Source organism: Oncorhynchus mykiss, chromosome 29, assembly GCF_057628025.1.
Source record: "Oncorhynchus mykiss isolate SJ-2025 chromosome 29, ASM5762802v1, whole genome shotgun sequence".
Taxonomy (NCBI): domain Eukaryota; kingdom Metazoa; phylum Chordata; class Actinopteri; order Salmoniformes; family Salmonidae; genus Oncorhynchus; species Oncorhynchus mykiss.
Genome location: NC_143050.1, coordinates 34,257,040 through 34,270,803, shown reverse-complemented (window position 1 = coordinate 34,270,803; position 13,764 = coordinate 34,257,040). Strand labels below are relative to the sequence as shown.

The following is a 13,764-nucleotide window of genomic DNA, read 5'->3' as shown; positions in this document are numbered from 1 at the left end:
CACATGGGGGAGAGGCGTTGCACCGTGAGGTGTTTTTGGAACCAGGTTTGCTGTTTACATGCGCTATAAAAGAGGGAAGGGAGTTCCAGGCACTCATGGCTCTGTATAGTACTGTACGTTTCCTTGAATTTGTTCTGGACCTGGGGACTGTGAAAAGACCTCTGGTGGCACGTCTGGTGGGGTAAGCGTGTGTGTCAGAGCTGTGTGTAAGTTGAAGATGCAAACCATTTGGAATTTCCAACACATTAATATTTCTTATAAAAACAAGAAGTGACGCAGTCAGTCTTTCCTCAACTCTTAGTCAAGAGAGACTGGCAAGCGCAGTATTAATATTAGCCCTCCGATTACAATGAGGAGCAAGACGTTCAGCTCTGCTCTGGGCCAGCTGCAGCTTTCTTTGCAGCACTTGTGTGTGGTGTCAAAAAAGCACAAAATCTATTTATTACAGACAGACCTCTCCCCATCTTTACAACCATTGAATCTATATATTTTGACCATGACAGTTTGCAATCTAAGGTAACACCAAGTAATTTAGTCTCCTCAACTTGTTCAACAGCCACACCATTCATTCCCAGATTCAGCTGAGGTCAAGAACTTGATTTATCTCATCGGGATTATTGTCCAGAAAAATGTCGCCGGAGTGGATGGCTGCTGTTTAACCAACTGTGCTATTTTGTATGTTTTTCATTTTGTACATAATTTGTGTGTTTTTCATTTTGTACATAATATTGATGCTACCTTCTCTTATGACCCGAAAAGAGCTTCTGGACATCAGTACAGCGATTACTCACCTGGAACTGGACAAAGATTTTTTCTTTAATGAGTCTGACACGAAGGATATAATGTTGCTCCCGGACAAGGCCCAATTCTCCGTCCTTTGCTTGAGGAAAATAAGGAAATACAGGGGGCGCAGGTCAGGGTGCCTTGTGAGAATTTGTCGGCAAGTGGGTAAGAAGCCTCTACCACCCATTCTATTGGTCAACGTGCAATCACTGGACAATAAACTGGATGAGCTCCATTCGAGACTATCCTACCAACGGGACATTAAAAACTGTAATATTTGATGTTTCACAGTCTCGTGGCTGAACGACGACATGGATAACAAACAGTTGGCTGGGTTTTCCGTGCATCGGCAGGACAGAACAGCTACGTCCGGTAAGACAAGAGGTGGGAGTGTGTGTCTATTTGTCAATAACAGATGGTGCATGATGTCTAATATTAAGGTAGTCTTGATGTATTGCTTGCCTGAGGTACCTTATGTAGTACCTTATGATAAGCTGTTGACCACACTATCAACCAGGAGCGTTTTCATCTATGTTTCTTGTAGCCGTCTATTCACCACCACAAACCGACGCTGGCACTAAGACCGCACTCAACGAGCTGTGTAAGGCCATAAGCTAAAAATGAAATGCACATCCAGAAGCGGTGCTCCTAGTGGCCAGGGACCATAATGCAGGCAAACTTAAATCAGTTTTACCTCATTTTTACCAGCATTTCACATGTGCAATCAGAGGGAAAAAAACCTAGACTACTTTTACTCCACACACAGAGATGCGTACAAAGCTCTTCCTCACTCTCCATTTGGCAAATCTGACCATAATTCTATCCTGATTCCTACTTTCAAGCAAAAATCTAAAGCAGGACGTAGCTATGACTCGCTCAATACGGAAGTGGTCAGATGCCGCGGATGCTATGCTCCAGGACTGTTTTGCTAGCACAGACTGGAATATGTTCCGGGAGTCATCCAATGGCATGGAGGAGTATACCACCTCAGTCATCGGCTTCATCAATAAGTGCATCAATGACGTTGTCCCCACAGTGACCGTACATACATATCCCAACCAGAAGCCATGGAATACAGGCAACATCCGCACTGAGCTAAAGCCTAAGATGCCACTTTCAAGGAGTGGGACACTAATCCGGATGCTTATAAGAAATCCCGCTATGCCCTCAGACGAACCATCAAACAGGCAAAGCGTCAATACAGGACTAGGATTGATTCCTACTACATCGGCTCTGACGCTCGGCAGATGTGGCAGGGCTTGCAAACTATTAGGTACTACAAAGGGAAACTCAGCCGCGAGCTGCCCAGTGACGCGAGCCTACCAGACGGGCTAAATGCCTTTTATGCTTGCTTCGAGGCAAGCAACACTGAAGCAAGCATGAGAGCACCAGCTGTTCCGGAAGACTGTGTGATCAGGCTCTACGTAGCCAATGTCAGCAAGACCTTTAAACAAGTCAGCATTCACAAGGCCGTGGGGCCAGACGGATTACCAGGAGGTGTACTCAGAGCATGCACGGACCAACCTGCAAGTGTCTTCACTGATATTTTCAACCTCTCCCTGACCGAGTCTGTAATACCTACATGTTTCAAGCAGACACCATAGTCCTTGTGCCCAAGAAAAGGCCTCGTAGCACTCACATCTGCAATAAAATGCTAATTAATTACTTAAAAATCATACAATGTGATTTTCTGGATTTTTGTTTTAGATTCTGTCTCTCACAGTTGAAGTGTACCTATGATAAAAAATGACAGACCTCTACATGCTTTGTAAGTAGGAAAACCTGCAAAATCGTCAGTGTATCAAATACTTGTTCTCCCCACTGTATATAGCCTCATTATTGCTATTTTATTGTGTTATTTTTTATTTATTATTATTATTATATGTTTTGACACACCTTGGCACACCTGTATTAGGAGAGTTTCGCCCATTCTTCTCTGCAGATCCTCTCAATCTCTGTCAGGTTGGGTGAGTGAGTGTGTTGCTGCAGAAATAAATAGGGCTCCAAAAAAGAAGAAAAATGTTCACTACAAAAGTTTTATTTTTCTCATTTTGAGCACCTGCCCCCTGAATTTCAAACAAATATTACACAATTATCCTCGTTGAAGTGACTTGGTGATGAATTGGTGTGGGTGGTTTCTCTGTTTCGTTAGTGTGAGTCACCGTTACCTCAGATAGGATGATGAGGATGGTGACATGTGAACAGGCAGTTAACCCACTGTTCCCAGGCCGTTATTGAAAATAAGAATTTGTTCTTAACTGACTTGCCTGGTTAAATAAAGGTAAAATAAAATAAAATAAATAAATAAATAAAAACTGCGGCTGGATTTTATGTGGCCTTGGAATTCATAGTTCTGTAGACACGAACAACATACTCACTGCTCCCTAGTGCGGAAGGAAAGAAAACACCTCCTACTCAGGTATACAAATAGCTGGTGGGTGTGGAACACCGTTTTGGTCTTTACGTGTCCAACAAGATACAATAACACTATTTGAAGTGTTATATAAGCTTTTAATGTGACACGTCAAATAACACAATTCTATTAGAATGTTGTGTGTGATGAATTTGCACGTGCAAGCCAAGCGCCAACACTATCAGTAGCACTGTCAAAGCTGTACAAAAAAGTCTGCAAACAAGCACACACTGGCAACGAACAATGTGTTTTCAATACCGCGATGGCATTATTTGTTCCACCGCAACTTCTTGGGTAGCTAGCTTTAGCTTGGTACCTAACTAGCACCAATAGATCCAGCCTGAAAACAATGACCAGTAGAGACTACAGTCATTTGACACGCAAAGACCAAAACGGCGTTCCGTAGGTGGCATGACAACTCAACATGCTCGAACGCAATGAGAATACAGTTGTAAATGGCATCCAATGTCCTCACTGCCCCTGTTTCTACTAGGGCTGGGAATTGCCAGGTACCTCACGATATGATATTATCACGATACTTAGGCCAATACGATATGTATTGCGATTCTCACGATTATCACGATTCTATATGTATTTTTATTCGATACTGTGATTGAATTGTGATTCGATATTCCAAACATATTGCTCACCACACAGTGCCTTTGGAAAGTATTCAGACCCCTTGACTTTTTCCACGTTTTGTTATGTTACAGCCTTATTCTAAAATGTATCAAATACATTTTTTAAATCATAAATCTACACACAATACGCCATAATGACAAAGCGAAAACAGGTTTTCAGATTTTTTTCAACTTAAAAAACAGAAATACCTTATTCAGACCCTTTGCTACGAAACACGAAATTAAGCTCAGGGGCATCCTGTTCCCATTGATCATCCTTGAGATGTTTCTACAACTTGTTTGGAGTCCACCTATGGCAAATACTATTGATTGGACATGATTTGGAAAGGCACATAACTGTCTATATAAGGTGTCAGAGGAAAAACCAAGCCATGAGGTCGAAGGAATTGTCCGTAGAGCTCCGAGACAGGATTGAGTCGAGGCACAGATCTGGAGGTCCCCAAGAACACAGTGGACTCCATCATTCTTAAATGGAAGAAGTTTGGAACCACCAAGACTCTTCCTAGAGCTGGCCGCCCGGCCAAACTAAGCAATCGGGGGACAATGGCCTTGATCAGGGAGGTGACCAAGAACCCAATGGTCACTCTGACAGAGCTCCAGAGTTCCTCTGTGGAGATGGGATAACCTTCCAGAAGGACATCCATCTCTGGAGCACTCCACCAATCAGGCCTTTATGGTAGAGTGGCCAGATGGAAGACACTCCTCAGTGAAAGGCACATGATAGCCAGCTTGGAGTTTGCCAAAAGGCACTTAAAAACCTCTCAGACCATGAGAAACAAGATTCTCTGGTCTGATGAAACCAAGATTGAACTCTTTGGCCTGAATGCCAAGTGTCACATCTGGAAGAAACCTGGCACCATCCCTACGGTGAAGCGTGGTGGTGGCAACAACATGCTGAGGGGATGTTTTTCAGTGGCAGGGACTGGGAGACTAGTCAGGATCGAGGGAAAGATTAACAGAGCAAAGGATAGAGATCCTTGATGAAAACCTGCTCCAGAGCGCTCAGGACCTCAGACTGGGACAATGGTTCACCTTCCAACAGGACAACGACCCTAACAGCACAGCCAAAACAGCACAGAAGATGTCTTGGGACAAGCCTCTGAATGTCCTTGAGTGGCCCAGACAGAGCCCGGACTTGATCGAACCTGATCGAACATCTCTAGAGAGACCTGAAAATAGCTGTGCAGCAACGCTCTGCAGAGAAGAATGGGAGAAACTCCCCAAATACAGGTGTGCCAAGCTTGTTTTTGCTTTGTCATTATGGGTAATCCTTTTTGGAATAAGGTTGTAGTGTAACAAAATGTAGAAAAAGTCAAGGTGTCTGAAAACATTCTGAATGCACTGTATGTCTGCTGCAGAGGGAGAAGAGAGAGCCATGAGAAAACAAGTTTTGATCAGTCATGGAAATAAAAGTGCTGAAATCAAATTAGCTCCCTTTTGAAAAAGAACATGGAGAACATGCTATCAAAGGACAATTCTGGAGTTTTGGTACAGGTACAGCCAACTAGCGCAAAAATAATGTTGCTCTATTGTCAAAATGACACAATACAATATATCATCAAAAATAATTTCCCAATTTATAACTGTATCGTTATTTCCCCCAATCACTAGTTTCTATCAACACACACACACACACACACACACACACACACACACACACACACACACACACACACACACACACACACACACACACACACACCTTACCTAGCCACCCTGCTCCAGAGTTGGGAACACACATGTCCAGCTCGGCGCTGGGCAGGACGAACCCCACCACGAACACTTCCACTCCATCAGACATCAGCGCCATGCCCAGCACGAAGAACAGCTGCCACTGAAACCTGCCGTGGCCACACTCCTGCATGATCAGCTCATACTGCTGGGCCAGCTCCTCCTCGTCCGCCTGCCTCTCTTGCTCCAGGTCCTTACGGTCCCTCATACTGTCTGAGACAAGTTGACCCAGAGAATCATGCCCGTCTCTAGGCTTCCCGTCAGCAGGCACCCCCTGATACTCCCCCTCATAGATCTCATCTTCATCATCGTGACCCTCCGTGGCGTCACTGGCATAGTCTTCCTCGTCTTCGTCTTTGGCGGTAAGACCGTCGTTGCCGTCGGGCTGCGTGTAGGCGTAGCGTCCGTCATCATCATCGTCGTCCTCGTTCTGGAACTGGCTGTAGTTGCGTTGGGAGGAGTACTCGTCCGCGGCGCGGTTGACGACCTTGCTGACCTTCTTAGCGGCATGGCGTTTGGCCTCCTTGGCGATGTCCTTGGCGCCCTTCACCAGTGACGTCCTGTTTTTGTACGACTCGTCCATCTTGCTGACTCTGATTCTATCTTCCTGTCTTTATTTGCCCTTTAGCGAACCAGCTAGGTCAGTTGGGAACCAATGTTCACTGGCAAAAAGAACTGCCAAAAAAGCTGACCTAAGTGTGAGAGAAAATTAGAAAGTAACTTACGTTAGCTTACTTTCTTACTTTCTTCTGTTACAACAGGGCAACTCAGCTGCAGCAAATCACAGTAAGTTGGGAGATGGTTCAAATGATACTAGCGTTGGCTAGTGGTGTGAGGGAGAGCAGATCTCTATGGCAGTGGGATGGGAGCAGGCACACGGTTGAGAGGTGAAGACAGCTGAGTTCCAGTAGGAGAGATCACCATCCACGCTGTCTTTCACAGCTCATCTTTCTGTGGAGAGAGATACATTTGTTTAATTTCTGGTCCAGCAGTTTTCAGATTTAATGTCCCATCTCAGTGTCAGTCTCTAAAGTCAGGTTCTCTGCAGAGTGGACTGTTTGTGCCTGTAGATTTAGTGAGGAAGCCTTGAGGACTTTAGTGTACTAGCTATAACTCTCCCTCAACATTATCAGGGGATCTGTCTGTGACGCCAATGGCAGGAAACGAACGTAAAAGGCGGAAACAAGGGACAGAGAGAAGGGGCTAAATAAAAATGGAACCATTCCATACACTCTCTGACTGGAATGGGTCTGAGACACCCATGTGATCTGTTTGGGGGTCTACGAGTTCCGGTTAGGTCTGATCCATCTAGTCCAATACGGTACATTCCATCTAGTTTCTGTGTTCCGTCTCTAGACTGGTCTAGCGTTTGTGTATTCTGTCTGAGCATGTGTGTCACATCCTGCTTCACCATTAAATCAAAGATGTAATCACATTTTATATGTCACATGCGCCGAATACAACGGGTGTAGACTTTTCTGTGAAATGCTGGTTTTGGAGCCCTTCCCAAGGATGCAGAGTTTTTAAAAAATAACACAAAAAGGAAAATAGTAACACAGGAGGAATAAAATGCACAAGAATAAAGCTACATAAAGGGAGTACCAGAACCAGATCAATGTGCAGAGATGCTGTACAACGTGTTTGAGGTAGATATGTACATGAAGGCAGGGTAAAGTGACTAGGCATCAGGATGGATAATAATAAGAGTAAAATAAAGAACAGAGTAGCAGCAGCATATGATGAGTGTTAAAGTGTGGGTGTGTGATTGTGTATGTGTGTGTTTTTTTTTGTAAGTGTGTCAGTGTAATGTGTGTGAGTGACTGTGTATATAGTGTGTATAATAGTCTTATGAGTGTGCATAGGGTAAATGCAAGATAGGGTTAATGCAGTCTTAATGAACCATTTAATTAACTGTATAGCAGTGTTGTGGCTATTTAGCAGTCTTATAGCTGTCTCGGAGCATGTTAGTCTGAGAACCGATGTTCCGGTACCGTGTAGAAGAGTGAACAGTCTATGGCTTGGGTGGCTGACATCTTTAGCAACTTTCGGGCCATTTTAATCCCTCAAAACCACATTGTATAGTGGTGGGTAACGCATTGATATCATGGCTACCATTGAAAGCAACCTATGACTTGAATGGCGAATGGGAGATGTGCTTTAGTTGCAAGTTGAGATTGAGAAATAAAATGGTAGCTATTTTTAACCGAGACTATCAAAACAGTTTTAACACATGAATCGTGGCCATCAAAACAATTAACACGCAATTGCATTTAGAATTATTGGTTGCGCAATGACTGGGCTTATAAAAGCATGTTTCACTCCAGCACCAGCTTTTTGAGGAGCTGCTCTCGTGCTGTCTGACAGGTGATAGGCCATTCTGCTACTCAAACTAGGCTCCATACGCTGTGTGCGTGTGATAAGATACATGACGACTAATGGAATAATACACGTGCCAATTGAATTCCTCAAAATTATGCAAATTAACCTATAGACCGATAAGCATGACCGGTCAAATGTATTTTTTGTCGGCTAATGGATTAACGGTTAACTGTTAACATCCCTAGTTCTGTATGCGTTTCTGTGTGTAGAATAAACAATGGTCTAGAGTTTTAGCAACTCTAGTGGTGGAGGAGACGTGTTGGTAGAAGTGAGGTAGACCGGTTTTAAGTCTGCCTGCGTTAAAGTCTCCGTCCACCAGAAATGCTGCCCCTGGGTTTGCGGTTTCTTATTTGTTTATAGCCCCATACAGTTTGTTGATTGCCAAAGTGGTGTTGGCTTGTGGAGAGATTTAGGCAGCTGTGATAATTACAGATGAGAACTCTTTTGGTAGATAAAAAGGTCTGCAGCTTATTCTTTATCAGGTGAGAAAAAGCTAGGGATTTCCTTCACACTGGAAACAGTGCACCAGTTGTTGTTTATGAAGAGGCACACCCCTCTCCCTTTGGACTTGCCCGAGGCTACTGTTGGTTGATCATGCCGCTGCATGGAGTTTCTGCAAGGCATATAATGTTGCAGCTTTTCAAGTCTCTCTGATAGGAGACTCTCGAACGAAGCTCATCCATCTTATTCTTGGGTGGCTATACATTTTCCGATAAAACGGAGGTGAGTCGATTTTCATGAAACAAAGGAATGTGGTTCAGTGTGAACAAGGGAACAAGGGAATAGCGGAGTCAGATTTTAAGTCAAAATCGAGGTTAGTAACAGTCGATCTTATATCCAAAAGTGCTGGATGGTCATGTGTGAACCGTTTCAGGAAGCTAGGCGTATGCCGCACGTCACTACTTCACAGGACAACATTTTAAATCAAAATGTGTTTTTAGGCAGAAATGCTTTCTGGAACATGTGAACTTTCATGTGCCTTAATAACAAACTTGCATGCCATCTGTAAATACGAATACGAAATTACGAGCCTAGTTGGTTTCACCACGGATAAAGACAGGAACCTTCCCGCCAGCCATGATTGGCTGAGATAATGGATGGGCTGGACATGCCGAGAGATGAGTTCAGATTGGTCTGCCATGTAGCATGCTTCTGTCTATAACGTGAGCTGATCAGTATGTGTAGGTCATCCTTGCTACTGCAGCTTTTTTGAAAGATATCATGGAGAACTTAAAAAGTGTTTCTAATGCTCTCAACAACATTGCTGCCCTGAATGTAGCAGGCCCTATTGACAAAGATCAGTGGGGAAAAGTTGTGATGAACTACTTTCTGGAGGACGATCGGGCCATGCTTATTCTATCTGACTGAAAATGAATCAGACGATGAGGAAATTCCTGATTTAGGCAAAAACATTGTAGAGTCTTCTAATGACAGTGATGAGGAAGACATGGCAAACAACAGTGCTGTTGTCACAGAAGAAGTTGACCATGTTTCGAAATCAGTGGAATGCCCAGTGGAAACAGCGTTTGATTGCAAATGCAGAGGGAGTCGAAAAGAGAACGTAGAAGGCTGTTGTATAAAACACCTGTCTCCGGATTACATCTTCCAAATAAGGGCAATCATGGCATCCATGACAGAGAGGGAGAAGCATTCATCCATATGTACGGGCAAGGGTTGCGTTGCTAGTTATAGCCTAATCAAGTCCATATTATGGCAAGAACAGCTCAAATAAGCAAAGAGAAATGACAGTCCATCATAACTTTAAGACATGAAGGTCAGTTAATGCGGAAAAATTGAAGAACTTTGAAAGATTCTTCAAGTGCAGTCGCAAAAAACCATCAAGCGCTATGATGAAACTGGCTTTCATGAGAACCGCCACAGGAAAGGAAGATTGAGAGTTTTACCTCTGCTGCAGAGGATAAGACTTACCAGCCTCATAAATTGCAGCCCAAATAAATGCTTCACAGAGTTCAAGTAACAGACACATCTCAACATCAACTGTTCAAAGAAACCACTACTAAAGGACACCAATAAGACGAAGAGGCTTGCTTGGGCCAATAAACAAGAGCAATGGACATTAGACTGGTGAAAATCTGTCCTTTGTTCTGATGAGTCCAAATTTTTGATTTTTGGTTCCAACCGCCATATCTTTGTGAGACGCAGAGTAGGTGAATGGATGATCTCTGTATGTGTGGTTCCCACCGTGAAGCATGGAGGAGGATGTATGATGGTGTGAGGGTGACACTGTCAGTGATTTATTTAGAATTCAATGCACATTTAACCAGCATGGCTACCACAGCATGCTGGTATGGGATGAGTTAGATCGCAGAAGGACGGAAAAGCAGCCAACAAGTGCTCAGCATATGTGGGAACTCCTTCAAGACTGTTGGAAAAGCATTCCAGGTGAAGCTGGTTGAGAGAATGCCAAGAGTGTGCAAAGCTGTCATCAAGGCAAAGTGTGGCTACTTTAAAGAATCTCAAATATAAAATATATTTAGCTTTGTTTAACACTTTTACGGTTACTACCTGATTCCATATGTGTTATTTCATAGTTTTGATGTCTTCACTATTATTCTAAAAATGTAGAAAATAGTACAAATAAAGAAAAACCCTTGAATGAGTAGGTGTCAAATTTTGACGGGTACTATATATACAATGCTTTTGGGAAGTATTCAGACCCCTTGACTTTTTCCACATTTTGTCATGTTACGGCGTTACTCTAAAATGTATTAAATCATTTTTTACCCTCGTAAATCTACACACAATACCTCATAATGACAAAGTAAAAACAGGTTTTTATAATTTTTTGGAAATGTATTTAAAAAAAACGGAAATATCATATTTAAATAAGTATTCAGACCCTTTACTCAGTACTTTGATGAAGTACCTTTGGCATCAATTATAGCCTTGAGTCTTCTTGGGTATGATGCCACAAGCTCGGCACACTGTTATTTGGGGAGTTTCTCCCATTCTTCTCTGCAGATCCTCTCAAGCTCTGTCAGGTTGGATGGGGAGCGTCGCTGCACAGCTATTTTCAGGTCTCTCCAGAGATGTTTGATCAAGGTTCAAGTCCGGGCTCTTTATTTTATTTGTTCTTTTTTATTTTACCTCTGGCTGGGCCACAAAAGGACATTCAGAGACTTGTCCCGAAGCCACTCCTGCGTTGTCTTGGCTGTGTGCTTAGCGTCATTGTCCTGTTGGAAGGTGAACCTTTGCGCCAGTCTGAGGTCCTGAGCGCTCTGGAGCAGGTTTTCATCAAGGAACTCTATGTACTTTGCTCCATTCATATTTCCTTTAATCCTGACTACTCTCCCAGTCCCTGCCACTGAAAAACATTCCAACAGCATGATGCTGTCATTCAGGCCAAAGAGTTCAATCTTGGTTTCATCAGAACAGAGAATCCTGTTTATTATGGTTTTAGAGTCTTTGGGTGCCTTTTGGCAAACTCCAAGCGTGCTGTCATGTGCCGTTTACTGAGGAGTGGCTTCCGTCTGGCCACTCTACCATAAAGGCCTGATTGGTGGAGTGCTGCAGAGATGGTTGTTCTTCTGGAAGGTTCTTCCCAGAGGAATTCTCGAGCTCTATCACAGTAACCATTGTGTTCTTGGTCAACTCTCTGACCAAGGCCCTTCTCCTCCGATTGCTCAGTTTGGCCGGGTGGCCAGCTCTATGAAGAGTCTTGGTGGTTCCAAACTTCTTCCATTTAAGAATAATGAAGGCCACGGTGTTCTTGGGGACCTTCAATGCTGCAGAAATGTTTTGGTACCATTCCCCAGATCTGTGCCTAGACAGAATCTTGTCTCAGTGCTTTACGGACAACTCCTTCAACCTCATGGGTTGGTTTTTGCTCTGACATCCACTGTCAACTGTGGGACCTTATATAGACAGGTCTGTGCCTTTCCAAATAATGTTCAATCAATTTAATTTACCACAGGCGGACTCCAATCAAGTTGTAGAAACATCTTGATCAATAGAAACAGGATGCACCTGAGCTCAATTTTGAGTCTTATAGCAAAGGGTCTGAATACTTATGTAAATAAGGTATTTCTGTTTTTTTTTTATTTTTATAAATTGCAAAAAAATCCCCAAAACATTTTGCGCTTTGTCATTATCGGATATTTTGTGTAGATTGCTGAGATTTTTTATTTATTTCATCATTTTAGAATAAGGTTGTAACGTAACAAAATGCTGTTAAAGTCAAGGGAAGCAGGCATGCGTCTTTCACTGAACTGTGTAACGACAGGCCGACAGGGATGTGACAATGAATTTTCATTTCTCTAATGTTATTTTGTTGTTGTTTGCAGGTGCACAATCCTTCTGACCCTATTGTTTTACTTTCTTTATTTTTTTGCAGCCAGGTCCCATATACTTTTTAACAAGAACAAGTTTTTACTCTGGTGTTGTGCCTGGCGGACCGTGCACAAGCTCCATCACAGTCTGGACCTTCACTTCCTGATCACAGGCCACAACAAGTTTGCACCCGACTGGTGCTTCGGCCTCATCAAGCACCGCTTCGGAAAACACCAGAGTGAACACTTTGTCTGAGATTTCTGGTGTGGTGAAGTCAACATCCCACAGCTGGTTGGACTGGAGGATGGTACGGTGCTGGTGGAAAGCTATGGCTGGCAACAATACCTGACTCCGTACTTCAGGCCGCTAACACAGCAGTACCAGCACTTCAGGTGAATATAATTTTCATTGCGTTGTATGAGGTTATTTGTTTATTATCTAAACTTGGGAGGTGAACTGATGTACTGTAACTACCTCATCTATCACCAGTATAACTGATATCGTTATTGATATTGTTCTTCTACATACTGTATATTATTTAGTTCTTTCTCTACTGGCATTGACACTTTTTGTTATAGTATTTTTTTTATTTTCTATTTTTGATATTGTTACTATGGAAATATGCAAGTAACCGTTTCACTGTACTCTTTACACCTGCTGTATCCTGTGCATGTGACAAACAAACTTGAATTTCATTTGATATAGTGTGTGTTCACCAGAGAAGGTAATGTGAAGAACAACATGACCTAGATTACGATGTAGGCCAAGGACAAGATAAATATATTTTTTTTACCTTGGGTTTTTCTTTATTGTAGGCTACTATTTTCACCACGTTTAGTCTTGAAATCGTTGCTTGTTTACTACACTGCCTTACTCGCCCTGTTTAGCACATGGCCTCGCATGTGAATCCTTGAAGAGATGGGTGGGATTAAGGCGATAAGAGGGTGTGAACAATGCTGAGTGGGAATAGACAAAGAAGAGCTCTCAAGCAGGGTGTACCAAAACATTCAAGACAAGTGGGGTTACAAGTTTATTCACTTTCAAAGCATAATTACTTCCCCATTGTTCCTCAACTGCAGTCTATGATATACAATGTTGTAGCTGTGAGTCTGTACTTTTATCCAATGTAAAACACACTATTTCTAATGTTGCTATATAAGATTGAAAAGAGGTGCTGGGTCAAATATGTGATAATAGTATGAACTTTCTGTACAACAAAGTCAACATGAAAAATGTAACTTAATAGCAAAGTTGGGTTGGAAGTTGATACTGAGCACACAGCCAAGACAATGCAGGAGTGGCTTCGGGACAAGTCTCTGAATGTCCTGGAGTGGCCCAGCCAGAGCCCGAACTTGAACCCCGACCGAACATCTCTGGAGACACCTGAAAAAAGCTGTGCTGTGACACTCCCCATCCAACCTGACAGAGCATGAGAGGATCTGTAGAGAAGAATGGGAGAAACTCCCTAAATACAGGTGTGCCAAGCTTGTAGCATCATACCCAAGAAGACTCAAGGCTGTAATCGCT

General features: G+C 43.0%; 1 protein-coding gene across 1 annotated transcript in view; it reads right to left on the bottom strand.

Moving 5' to 3' along the window:
• The window catches only part of LOC110509327 (synaptic vesicle glycoprotein 2C), a 63,374-nt gene that overhangs the window by 41,640 nt on the left and 7,970 nt on the right, over positions 1 to 13,764 (bottom strand). Inside the window, exon 2 of the mRNA XM_036968060.2 lies at positions 5,545 to 6,519. Within this exon, the coding sequence (XP_036823955.1) occupies positions 5,545 to 6,151 (607 nt within the window). The 5' untranslated portion in view covers positions 6,152 to 6,519. The remainder of the gene's footprint in view (positions 1 to 5,544; positions 6,520 to 13,764) is intronic.